The sequence below is a fragment of the Oryza brachyantha genome, chromosome 7 (assembly GCF_000231095.2).
Source record: "Oryza brachyantha chromosome 7, ObraRS2, whole genome shotgun sequence".
Lineage (NCBI taxonomy): Eukaryota > Viridiplantae > Streptophyta > Magnoliopsida > Poales > Poaceae > Oryza > Oryza brachyantha.
Genome location: NC_023169.2, coordinates 17,362,026 through 17,375,081, shown reverse-complemented (window position 1 = coordinate 17,375,081; position 13,056 = coordinate 17,362,026). Strand labels below are relative to the sequence as shown.

General features: G+C 39.2%; 2 protein-coding genes across 2 annotated transcripts; one reads left to right on the top strand and one right to left on the bottom strand.

Annotated features, from left to right (window-relative positions):
• The first annotated feature begins 1,295 nt into the window (after positions 1-1,295).
• Positions 1,296-3,162, top strand: LOC102713199 (uncharacterized GPI-anchored protein At5g19250-like). Its single transcript, XM_006657980.2, has 2 exons — positions 1,296-1,447; positions 2,465-3,162. The coding sequence occupies exons 1-2, from the start codon at positions 1,375-1,377 to the stop codon at positions 2,974-2,976; spliced, it is 585 nt and encodes a 194-aa protein (XP_006658043.1). The 5' UTR covers positions 1,296-1,374; the 3' UTR covers positions 2,977-3,162.
• Positions 3,163-7,340: 4,178 nt separating this feature from the next.
• LOC102708820 (probable cytochrome P450 313a4) lies at positions 7,341-12,565 on the bottom strand. The gene is made up of 7 exons (XM_006658828.3): positions 12,264-12,565; positions 10,255-10,454; positions 9,465-10,103; positions 8,878-9,028; positions 8,410-8,559; positions 8,155-8,327; positions 7,341-7,960 (listed from the first exon to the last, which is right to left on the bottom strand). The coding sequence occupies exons 1-7, from the start codon at positions 12,544-12,546 to the stop codon at positions 7,853-7,855; spliced, it is 1,704 nt and encodes a 567-aa protein (XP_006658891.2). The 5' UTR covers positions 12,547-12,565; the 3' UTR covers positions 7,341-7,852.
• Between the last annotated feature and the right edge of the window lie 491 nt (positions 12,566-13,056).

Here is a 13,056-nt window from a genome sequence, read left to right as displayed (position 1 = left end):
ATGTTCTAAAAGTAAAGGCTAAAAAATAAATCACGATGAAAAACCTTAAAATTAACTCGAAAAATCTAACAATACGAAACAGGTTACCATTTTTTTCCCTGAGAAGAACAAATTTGTGGTAGCATCGTCTCAGATGATGATCACGCAGCAACCACTTGACTAACACCGACAGTTTGGGGGGATCGTCGAGGGTTCGAGAGGTCATTAGCCAAATGATATATTTATAAACGAAAAGTAATTTGTAAACAAATTTTTAGCTATCTAAAATTCTCAAGCCTAGAAAATAAGTATCGGTGAAAAAACTAGATTAAAGATTTAAATTTTGTCTTATAATTATAAGCATACCTGAAAAGATAGAGGTGCAAAATTTGTTTTCTAATTAAGCACATACAACACCACGGTGTACACGTGCGTGAGCTTAATTATGACACAAACTTTCTGAATGCACACTCTGTGTATTGTGCTTGTATTGTTTTTTATATGAGGATCGACAGGTATAAACGAAATATAGTTTTATTTATTTAAATAGGTAACAAATTCATGAGAAAAAAATGATCACGAAAGGATCTATATGCCTCCTAGGGATAATTAACTTTTTTTTGGGCAAAGGATAATTATTTTTGCCCGATGGATACATTTTTTAGATCCTCTTTAAAAACCTTTTTTTAATAAAATGTACAAAATGTAAATGGAGGTGAGTTTTTTTTAGATTGAGATTAGATGGAGGTGACTTGGATATACTGTAAGGGAGTTTGACACAAAGTGAAAGAAGAATAAGATATGAAAAACGACGTGAGTTATTAACACATGACTAATTATTAATTATTTCAATTCTAAAAGATTAATAAAATTTTTAAAACAATTTTTTATATATTTCTTTTTAAAATCACCCTGTTTAACCATTCAAATAACGCACTAAAAAAAAGAGACTTTCTTTATGTCCTCCTCTGGAACGGTGCCTAAGATAAGAAAAACGGTTATCACGTTCCTTTCGGAGTTTCATTAAGTTACATGATAACAGTAAATTTTGAAGCAAATTGATTTCAACAGCTGCTAAAAGCTAGGTATAACCAAAAAGCTCCCAACTTGCCTGTGGAAAATGGTCCACAAAGTACAAGATACAAAACCACTAATCCATTTTTTTCCAGCACAAATGTACAAAAAGGACCCTAATAAAAACATTTATCGCCACTTTCTAGGACAGGCAGGAAGGAAGAGTAAAGAGTAATCAAGAAATGAGTAAAAGAAATCAAGTGGTTGGTGACAGCAACTAGCCTCCTTCCTCTTGTATACTTGTTGCCTGCCTCTCACCTCACTCTTCTTCTTCTTCCCGGGAGAAGCAACCGCTGCAGCTGAGGAACTGTGTTGCCAAGAATGGATTCCAAGATCTCCCTACTCTGCTTCCTCGTCCTCGCTTCCTCCTTGCTGCATTGCGCCAGATCTGATGGTAAAAGATCGGTTCTTGGACTCCCCACTGCTGTTACTGCAATCTGATTCGAGCTCGATGGTCGCGGTTGTTGTTGTGGTTTGCTTTCCATTCAATGTTCTTGTAGTGTAGATGGATCTGATTCTCCGTAAATGCGTGGTCTTGGGTGTTATAGTAGAGTGCAAATGATATTTTTTAGCTGGCATCTTGCTCAAATTTAGTTGGTTCATGGGCCATGGCGGTCTGGGGGTTCTGCAGAAGATGCTCCTTGTCGCGATCCGTGTAAATTAGCCTGTAGTGGCCTGTTAATATGCCCAATTGCTTAGATAGCGCCCAAGTGGTTGCACTGGGCATTTGTGCTGGTCAGAGATCTGGTAATTGGTGGTTTGTGAGACAGTTTCAAGGTTTGCTGAGTCCTTTCCTTTGATTTGAGATCTTGTTCAGTAATCTGTTTCCGCAAAATATAGCTTTCAGTGTGCAAGATCTGATGTTTAGAGACGTTACATGAACAATTGTAGTTTTCAGCTATGCCTATTGAGTTGATGGTTGATGCACATGTTTATGTGCAGCACCCACTGCTAGAATGCTAAGGAGAAATTTTAGTAACTTGGGTCACTGTTGCAATGTCTTTGAGTTGATGTGTTTAGGTGCATGGCACAGTTTTGATGCATGGTTTTGAATGCATATGGCACAGCAAGAACTTGCTGACATTATAGTATATAGTTTATTGAGATGCATTTGTTAGGTGATTTCTGATTTTTTTTTTCAATGCTACTTACTGTGGTTACCTTTTCTAAAGATTGAGGGTTTTTTCGGATCACAGGAATTTTATAGGAATTTTAGAGGAAACAGTTTTATTCCTCCAAAATTCCTATAAAATTCCTCCAAACCGAAGATGGCCTGAATGTAAAATACTACCTTTTGCTGGTCAAGAACTCAAGATCTGATATGCATACAAAATGTTCTGCTGTTAAACCAGGAAACTCGGAGATGTCATCATGTTTATACTGTTTGCTTGACAATTCTCACTCTTTCCAGGAAGTGATTCGCGGCTTCTCAAGGGCATCAACAGCTACAGAGCTTCTCTCAAAGTCCCTGCGCTATCCGAGAACAACAATGCCGCATGCCTGGCTGAGCAGCTAGCGAAGCAATTCAAAGGCCAACCTTGCACCAACACCACTGGAGCCAACACCGTCCCTGGCACCGAGCAGCAGTTCCCCGACTACCCGAAGTACCTCGACCATTGCCATCTCAACGCATCAGTGACCGAAGATGGGCAGGTGATGCCGGCCTGCGTTCCCGGTCTTGTACCTGATGTGGTTCTGACCAACTACACCAAGTCACAGTACAACCAGTACCTGAATGACACCAAGTTCTCCGGTGTCGGGATCGCCAACGAGGGCGACTGGGTCGTCGTCGTCCTCAGCACAAGCACAGGTTCTGGTGGTTACTCTCCAGCTCCCCCTGGCTCAAACTGGGCTCCTTCAGTTCATCCTTTCAACCAGCTAATCCTTTTGTTGGTAGCCATTGTATGTTTGCTGATGATGTGAGATTAATCATACCCCAAAGAGTGTACTTTGATGTCATCCATTTTTGGATCTTCCAGATTTGAATTGAACTTTTGTCTCTTTGACAACATGCTGGTATGTGCTATGAGGACATGGATCAGAACGTATTCTTTTGATTCTTTTTTGAACCTCTGACTAGATTATAATGGTCCTAATTCAATGTGTGTTAGAGATATGATCCGAATTATTATCTGTATTGTATTTGGATTATATTACTACTTTCCTACTAGGTTTCTTTTAGCCCTTTTCTACTAAGAGTAGGAGTAGGATTAGTTTTCTAATAGGATTGTGCAATCCTTTTCTTATTAGGACTGCTTGATTTCCCCTTATATATATCCTTTATAAGCTGCATGGGAAGGGTGCGACGGTCCGGTGTATTTCCCTGCTATTGTAATCATCACCTCATAGTGGATATTGCTGGTTGGCGTCCGTGGTCTTTCCCCGCAAGTTTTTTCACGTTAAATCCTGTGTCTTGATCTATTATTCCCAACAAGTGGTATCAGAGCCAAGATCCGATCTACCCGGTTTGCAGCGTTCTTCGTCGAGTGTCTACGGCCGGCGGCAGCGTTCGTCCTCGACGTGAGCGGCGATACAGATTGCATGCATCTGTTCTGTCGGGGCGTCCTCACGCTCGTCCACTCCCTGTCCTGCACGCATGCACACCACAGCAAAGGCGAGGAGCAGCAAATAAAAAGTAAAGCTTTTTCTCCTTCCCTGGCTTCAAGTTTCTTAGAGATTTGCCACTTCATCCACACAGCAACATATCAGGAAGTTTTTTCTCTGTTCAACCTATTATATTTTTGATCTGCAAATTCTTCTTGAAGTCTTTCCCCAAATTAGACATTGAGAAGTTTGATAGCAAGATCAATTTCAGTATATGATAGGTTCTGATGAGAATTTGCAATCCGCCATCGCTGGCTGGTTCGTCAGACCAGATTGATTTCTGACGTCAGCATTGGCGCCCTTCGATCTACTGACTTTTCTTCTGCAAGCTGGTGTTTGGAAGGAAAAACAATTCATCGAGAAGATTTTCGTTCCCGTTTATCACTTTGATCAAATTTTCCAAGAGATTTCAATACTTCGTTTCACTATTCTGTTGGGTTTCCCTAATTTATACCAACATCTTTAGGATTTGATCCTATGGCGAGTTTTGAAGTATTATTCAATGCTCTTGTTTTGATCGCGTGATTCCAGAGGAACTGCTATGAGCACATGACCAATTTTTCATAAGGTTTATCAGGATATTCAAGTACTTCGTTTTGGTTCGCATCTCTGTTGGATTCTACCAATTTATACCAATGGGTTTAGGGTTTTATTCCCATTACGAGTTTGAAGTATGGTTCACTGCTCCTGTTAAAAACAAGCGAGATTCTCGTTGTCCTTAAGTTTGGTTCGTGCTTATTATAGTCTAAAAGACTATTTGCCGCAAGGTGATTTTATTTATATGAGGTTTCTGGTGATTTCAATTTTTATGCTACAAGGGAATTCGTTTCAAGGTGGAGATCGTTAGAGATATGATCCGAATTATTATCTGTAATGTATTTGAATTATATTACTACTTTCCTACTAGGTTTCTTCTAGCCCTTTTGTACTAGGAGTAGGAGTAGGATTAGTTTCCTAATAGGATTATGCAATCCTTTTTCTATTAGGACTGCTTGATTTTCCCTTATATATATTCCTGGTAAACTGTATGGGAAGGGTGCGACAACCCGGTGTATTCCTCTGCTATTATAATCATCACCTCATAGGGGATATTGTCGTCTCATAGTGGATATTGTCGGTTGACGCCTGTGGTTTTTTCCCGTAAGTTTTTTCACGTTAAATCCCGTGTCTTCTATTATTCCCAACAGTGTGCTCAAAAGATGTGTATGCATTTGAAATATTTCTTCGACTATTTAGGCTGGCTCCAGGTGTGTATTCAGTTTGTGACCATTTGAGAACTAATAATGCGTATTGTTCAGGACACCTAGCAAAATATCAAAAAATAAAAACATTTTCTTCCTTGATAATATGAATATATATGTATGAAGAGAAATCTTGATTGTATGAATATATACGTAGGAAGAGGAATTATAGAAACATACATATACCACTACACAAGCACGCAACGCCACTGTAGTGCCATGGCATGGGGAAGCGGTAGCCGTGTTAACTGTGGAGCACGCCAGTGCGGTAGACCCACTACACGACACCGTGTTGCTGTGAATGTATGTCACGGTACATATATATTTTCGCAATTTTTTTCGCTCCTATATATATTTATGCTAAACGGAGGAGAAAAGGTATATTAATTTTTTTTTCACAAAATATCATCAGCGAGCATGCTGAGTCTATCACAATCCTCTACTTGATACAACAAAATAGATAGCCCATGTGACTTGACCAAATTTTTGGCCGGGCCATGTATCCTGAGTAACTTTTTTTTTCCTCAAAGAGCCAGTACCTTAGCATGGGCGCCGTCGCAGAAAATGGAAGGAATTTTGGTGGATTTCTCGGGAGATGGGGTGCAGCTTTCGGCTTGGACCTATGCCCAGGCTGGCTTCCCTTTAGAGCAAGTTTTCGGGAGATGGGGTGCAGCTTTCGGCTTGGACCTATGCCCAGGCTGGCTTCCCTTTAGAGCAAGTTTAATAGTACAGCCAACTACTGGCTCTAATTCATCTATAGCTAATATAATAGTCAATTTATATAATAGTTACCTATAAAATATAAATACATGGTCCTACATGTTATACACACATTTTGTTTTAGAGCCCGTATGCAGCTGACTATAAATTAGTAGCCCACATCTCTTCTCTCTGTTCTCTTATCTCTTTAAAATATACTTATAATTGGCTTATAGCCTGCTACTGTACCGGCTCCCATGCTCGGCTGCCTCTCACCCACTCGCTCCGTTCCAGGATAAGTGAGTCATGGTTTTGATTAAAAATCTTGTCCCAAAATAAATGATTATTGTGAAATGTACAAGAAATAAACCAGAGTAAACAGATACTTGCATAATTATTGCAGCTATTGAAAAGTAGGCCGTGTCCGGCAGCATATATTACTCACTTATTTCCTCGTTTTCTGTGCCTCTAAAATAGTTAAACAGTATTTTTTGCATTTTTTTAATAGAAAAGTTCTCTTCAAAATCATATCAATCTATCTTTATAAATAATTAATCATATAGTAATCTCAAATGTTGTTGTAGTATCTTTCAATCAAAAAAAAACGTTAATAAATAGATATATAGAAGTCATTTTACTTGCATACTAATATATTATTAAAAATTAATCAAAGTAGTCATATGAATTGAGATTATCTCACGTTGCTTCACTGTGACGTGATCAGTAATATGTGAGCTCAAAAGACATGGCCTATATATCCGTGACCACATCATGATGTGAAGTAAGTAAGAGGAACTGCATCTACATATATCATATACTATGTAAAGTGGATCGTGCGATTAATCAAACAATCAGATTTATTCTGTACTAATAAAATCCATTAGTATGTTAGATGCACTTTAAGATTTATACCCGCCTCATATGATTATATGAATTCCGAAATTATTGCACTTCCTCCATCTTAAAAATATTTTATTTTTAGCTTTATTTCATATATACAAATACAAAATCATAAGACTAGATTACCCTTGCTCTTTCAAATTTCGATGCAATTATCGTCTTTTCAAAACCCAAAGCATGTCTCTCGCAACCAACTTACCGAAATCCAATACAATAAATGCTTAAAATATTCTTACGGAACAAAAGCAAAATATAAAGTATGTTTGAAACAGACAAAATATTATTTATAAAAGTACCCAAAAAAACGATTTCGTCTATAAAACTCTCTGTTTAGTTTCTAAATTTATTTTCTATAAACATCACATCGAATCTTTGTATATCTAAATAGTATACTAAACCATAGATAAAACAACAAACTAATTATAAAGTTATATGAGAAATCGTAAGACGAATCTTTTAAGCCTAATTAGTTTATGATTAGTTATAAATGATACAATAACCCATATGTGCTAATGACGGATTAATTAGTCTCAAAAAATTTATTTCGCAGTTTCCAGACGAGCCATAAAATTCGTTTTTTCTTTCGTATCCAAAGACTCTTCTAATATTAGACATAGCACCCAAAACTTTTCCTTTTTCTAGCTAAACACTCAGGAAGCCAGAAAAAACGGCCAAGCACAGATCCCAATATAAATACTGTATATTGTATGCAATTGCTTTTGGCATTTACTGACACTAGCTATGAGACAACGATGATGATAAGATATTATAATTGGATTGCATAGATTATAAATAAATATAGTAACATGTACGCTCAGGTTACCAGGTTTGTTGTTGTTTTTGTTTTGTCGCACAAGCAGGGCAATACAAATTCAAATGTACTTTTCTTATTAAAAAACTTCACCAATTATGGTGGAGGAAACAATCAACAATAATACAGTATGACCATATATATATGGTACAATAAACTCAGCAACAGATTCAACGCTTCCGCGCAAGATACAACAACATTCAGGCTCAGGGCATCAATACATTGGACATAACTACATTCCTCCGGAAGGAGGAGAAAACACCAACTGGAAAAAGGGAAAATGCTATTGGTTTATGCACATCGGTGGTACGCACCTCCTGTGATTTAACAACCCACAAGTGCCTCAAAACGCCAATGGAAACTAGGTCTAGGAAAGCTCACTGGGGCTGTTAAAAATCTGGAGGAAAAACCCATCCACGCCGCGGCTTCCGCGTGGTTGAACGACGGTAAGAAAGCAAACTTGGAGACCATATTGCTTCTGAAAAAAAGGAAAAACTGAGGGACTATATCCTGGTGTGACACCAGGAAAAAAATATATATTGCTTCAGATGCTTCTTCTTTTGAGGATGATCTTTGGGTTCGGAAGATGGTGAAGGCTGTTGCTGTCAACTAATGATTCCATTTCTTTGGATAAAGCTGGATGAGGTTGTACCTGCATGTTTGAATTTCAAGCAACAGGACAAGTTTAGAACATAGCTGAACATAATGGCTGAATTTTATAACTCAAGGGAATGTAACCACAATTTAGTCAGAGAAGTTTTAAAGAAACTAAGTTCACAATGAATAGAAATAAATAGCGCACATAATGTACACCAAGATATGTCCACAAAAATTATCACATCTGACCTCGTAACTGCGTAGCAGAGAAGCAATCAACATTGCGATACCAAGAATGGCAAACCTCTGCCCAACACATGCTCGACTCCCAGAGCCAAATGGAAGGAATGATTCAGTTTCATCACACTCATTGGTGAAGAGGTTTATCCCATTGGAGCCTTTATGCGCTGTTCCTAATATCTCTGCGGTAAGAGAAGAAAGCATATTGAGAAAATGCACAAGTGGACAAGCGGAAATGAGAATGAGGGGAGCAGGGGGGAAGACCTTCAAGATTAATGTTCTTTTCTAGAAAACGATTAGGGTTGAACTGGCAAGCATCATCTCCCCATGTAGAAGTGTCCATTTGCACGAGATACAAAGGAACAACCAATATTGCTCCAGCTGGTATAGTGATGCTGGAATTGAGATTAACATCTGCAGTCAAGGAAATTGTAAGGAGATCAATAATGAATGTACAGCAAATGGTAATAAAAAAGATCTCGACCTCACACTGTTACACATGCTAAAAGTAAATGAAATAAAAATACACCTGATCTCTCCTGCTACAACTGCGCATATTAAGGAATCTCGAATCAAAACATAAGTTCCAAGACATCAAGATCAGGATGAAGAGAAGAAACATCCAATTGAAAATAATGTGACAAAGATGAATTTCAGGATGTCTATGGAACTCACTGGTACTAACTGCTCTATTAATAATTTTTGAATTTCTTATTGAAAAGATATGTATACCTTGTTGCAAAGAACATCTCTGGAGAAGAGGTCCAGCGGGTAAAAGTCGAGCAGATTCACATACAGTGGCCAATAGAAATTTCATCCTAAGCACATCATCTAACTTAAGCTCAGACAATTCACTGCAATCTGCAACTATCTCCGAATGCAGCTGTAGAAAAACAGCACATGTAAGTCAGAGGAATGGCATAAATACAGTCAACCGCCTGGAAGAAACAGTTTCCATGTCAACGAAAATTAATGGATAAGAAGCAAGTTCACCCATGCCAAATTAACAAGGAGGAATAGTATGGATACAACTTGAATAACTTGTGACTATCATGATACTACACGCTGGGTATTACTACATAGCATAAGTAAAGAACTAGGAGCAATACTGGATAAATATGCAACATAATAATTACAGAACGAGGAGCTAAACTGGATATATGCAACATAATAACGTATGTGATTGGGAGTGATCTGTTTAGGGCAACAAACTGCTTATTTGAACAACAAAGCAGTAGCAGGCACCATTCATCACATAAAGAGCAACAAGAATTGTTGGGACTTGTTTGCAACAGAGAAATAAATCAAACAACGCGTACCTGGCATTGCAAGTTTGGGTACAAGGCAAACCTTGTTAGGATGTTGCCAATCAAGTTAGCACATGTGGAAATTCCATGCAACATTAAACCCATGATGTTACCACATATTTCTTCTTCTGAGCTGAGGGGCCCTTCAGCTGCCTCATTGAGAGGCCTTGAAATCACGCCATCAACATGAGAAACGCCTCTACATGGATCGTTTATCGTCCTTTCACTTCTCTGATGGGAACTATGATCGATAAAGCTAAGTACACCATTTTGGTTTCTTGATTTTGTGACAATGACTTGTGTTAATATCTTCAGCTGAGCACATTGGGCCCTGTACCTCCTATAATCAGGTTTCCAAAATGGGGTAAGTGGATAAGAAGCCCAGAAACAAGCATCCTTTGCCACCGTCATCATCAGCTCCTCATAGGCAGAAGCATCAGACCAATCAAAGAAGGCATCACCAAAAAGAGCTGAGCCAACAATGTTAAATGCCATGTGTTGGGAAAAAGATCTACAGTCCAGAAAATCCCTGGCAATAATGGAGTCAATCCTATCAAGGACAACTTGAATGATCTTGAAGGAACTTCCAATAGAACCAACGCTAAGTTTTTCATCCAAGAATAACTTCAGTGATTCCCTCCTACTTTTGACCTAAAAATGCAGGAGAAAAACATTAAAAGAGTAACGGGGATGAATGAAGCAACTGTATGTACCATCTGAATTACAAATAGCATGAAAGGCGAATGAGACAAATTGATACTACAAACTCCATATCTTTTTTTTATCATGAGGAGAGACAAACCTTCTCGAATGAGGAAATGAAAAGACCAAGTTTTCCACAAGCCAAATTATATGTCCTCCCAGTCAACGGTAACTTATCTTCAGCCTTTGTTAGCAACTCCTTAATTACACTAGAATCTTTAACTGAGACAAGAAGTTGAGTGGGTCCGAGCCACAGTCGAACAACTGGGCCATAACTGCCATGTAACTTCGACAGGTACCCTGTAAAATGCAGTTGAAAGGAACATATGATCAGCACGAAATAATGCAGTTCAATGGAATGTGATCAGATCAGCCCATCCACAGTTTAGCGCGTTGCTCAACAAATGGAAATTCTTAATTATGAATCTTCTCAAAATCTGCAATAGCTATTTCTTTCTAGAATTTTTTATACGTAACAATGAGCAATTAACTATTTATTTATACAGTGTATTTGATGAACCATGAGCTAGAGCTTTGAATAATCTGACCCTACAGACTACAGTGTTGAGCTGGGACAGTCTACGTATATGCTTGTTCACTAACCAAAAATTGGAAAATACAATGAAATGCCACAAACACAGGACAGCATGGTAATGAAAGGTTGTCCATGATAAAGTTAATAATGATTTGCACGACACCATTATATTCCTATGTTTCAGATGCAGAACAGATAATCTTATGCTTAGTAAATTCTGTTAAAAGTGTCCATTTCCTGGAGATTAGAATATGCAGTGTGAAGTCTATTTTTAATTTAATGGTATCCCTTTTAGTAAAACTGATCATGTCAAAGTAGATCATTTAATAGAAGATGACTTGTAGCAAAGCAACTCAATCTGGCTGAATTGTGATAAACTGTTTTGTTATCCAAGGGAGATTTTTTTTTTCATTCAGACAGGTCACTTCAGCAATTTTTGTCCAATATTTCCCTACATCATAGTTTGGCACACGTTAGGATTAGGACCAGTAGGAGAAAGATCCAGTGCATCCTACCATCATGTACACCAAACAATACTCACACAATGGATCTACTGGATCACAAAGTTCCGAATATAAGTTCGTTCTGCGTAGTTTAAAATCAAACTTCATCCTATGGAAGGAGAAATGAAGAATCATGCAGAAGAGGAAAGTTGAAAAGAAAAGAGAGAGAACAGGTACTAAAATATGTTTGTATTTTTCTTTCTTTTTTTTGTTTCATCTTGTGTTAAACTAATTTAGAAATTTTGTGGCAGCGTAGATCCATGCGGTTGCATTGTTTTCAAACTGTTCCTTTTCATTAATTCTAATATATTCATATAAATAGTTTGAATATGAAAATAAATCAGACAAACCTCGTAGTAATACGGTATACCTAACAGATCTCTACGCTATCCAATCCTTTGGAAATATATACCATATTGATCTTAACTTGGTAAAAATTTAGTTACAGCTGACCCCAAAAGTCAAAAAAACTGGAAAATAGATCTGCGAAAAATAGTTTATACCTCGATCACTAGCTTACAGGCCCGGAAGCTACAATTTTTTCCCACACGAGGGATACCCACGTGTTCCACATCTCAAAGAGGAACAGAACATTACAGCCTCTGGAGCTACAGATTTAGGCATGAATTTGTCGTGAAACAGATACAACACGGTTCAGATAATTCAAATTGACATTCTAATCGAACTCCACCCAGATCAGCGCCTAACTAAATCAAACCCCACAGGCCCACATCAATTAATCAAAACAAGACCAGATTCGCAAAAATCACCCTACTCAAATTGCTGCTAGTAACTTGCAACCGAATATTTCGCAACTCAAGGATATATCGCTACTGAATCTCGAATCAAACTGCAGCAATCGATGTTTCTGTCAATCGAACAGTTCCTACGGGCACCAGAGCACCTAAGGCTAAGAAAGTCCACACCGATAATTCTATCGCGCCGAACTCGCGCCAAATCCGATCCCGCGCCCACCGGATTACCAATCCGGAACTACCACCAAGCCGAACACTAGTAACACGAGCAGCGAGGTAAACGGACGAAGGATTCAAGGAACACGAGCGAGCCTACCGGTGATGTCACCGGCGCGGCGGCAGACGGCGGCGAGGCCAGGGTCGGCGAGGAAGGCGGGCGGGCCGGGGAGGCGGGAGCCGAGCGCCCAGAGGCGGAGCAGCGCGGCGAGGCGGAGGACCAGCGCCCACGTGACGGCGAGGAGTGCCGCCCACAGCAGCGCGTTGGTGCCCCGCTGCGCGTAGTCGCGGAGGAAGGCGCGCGCTCCCCCGCCGCCGCCGCCGCCGCTGAGGAGCGCGCCGAGGAGGGTGTACGGCACGTGGGCATCGTAGGGGGAGGCCATGGCGAGGGCGGAGGGCGGCGGGCGGGCGGGGGGTGGTTGGTTGCCGGCGGCGGTGGTCGTCGGAGCAGCGCGAGGCGGAGGAGCTCTGCTCTGCTCTCCCCTGTAATAAAGAGGAGAGGGCGGGTGGAACATTCGCCCACGGCTCCCTGGAAAAGTAAAATTGCCACGCCACTATTTCTCTTTTAGTCCAAATACTTTACCCAAATTTGCAAATCTGCCCTTGCTGGTGCTAACTTTTTTTTTTTGGCTTTTGTATATTTGTTACTGTTTTTTATATGGCAGGAATGGCATTAGGATTATAGTTTAATTGGTATTTTTTGATTTTCTAGTGATAGTTGTATGATAATGATTTAAATCAGAAGCAAATTTGTATTGCCTTTGTTTTGAGTGCTATCTCTGATTTTTTTTTATTGACGTTGTTGACTAGTCTGGTTTTATCTTTGATCAATAAAAAAGGATAAAATATGATGTTTTAATGAAGGTAAGTCGTATAGATAAATTTAGTGTGCA

Excerpts from the sequence above, each read along its gene's own strand:
- LOC102713199 (XM_006657980.2), top strand. The coding sequence starts at position 1,375 with ATGGATTCCAAGATCTCCCTACTCTGCTTCCTCGTCCTCGCTTCCTCC. Across the intron at positions 1,448-2,464 it reads GCATTGCGCCAGATCTGATG|GAAGTGATTCGCGGCTTCTC; the intron begins GTAAAAGATCGG and ends CACTCTTTCCAG.
- LOC102708820 (XM_006658828.3), bottom strand. The coding sequence starts at position 12,546 with ATGGCCTCCCCCTACGATGCCCACGTGCCGTACACCCTCCTCGGCGCG. Across the intron at positions 9,029-9,464 it reads ACCCAAACTTGCAATGCCAG|CTGCATTCGGAGATAGTTGC; the intron begins GTACGCGTTGTT and ends GTTTTTCTACAG. Across the intron at positions 8,328-8,409 it reads AAAGAACATTAATCTTGAAG|AGATATTAGGAACAGCGCAT; the intron begins GTCTTCCCCCCT and ends CTCTTACCGCAG.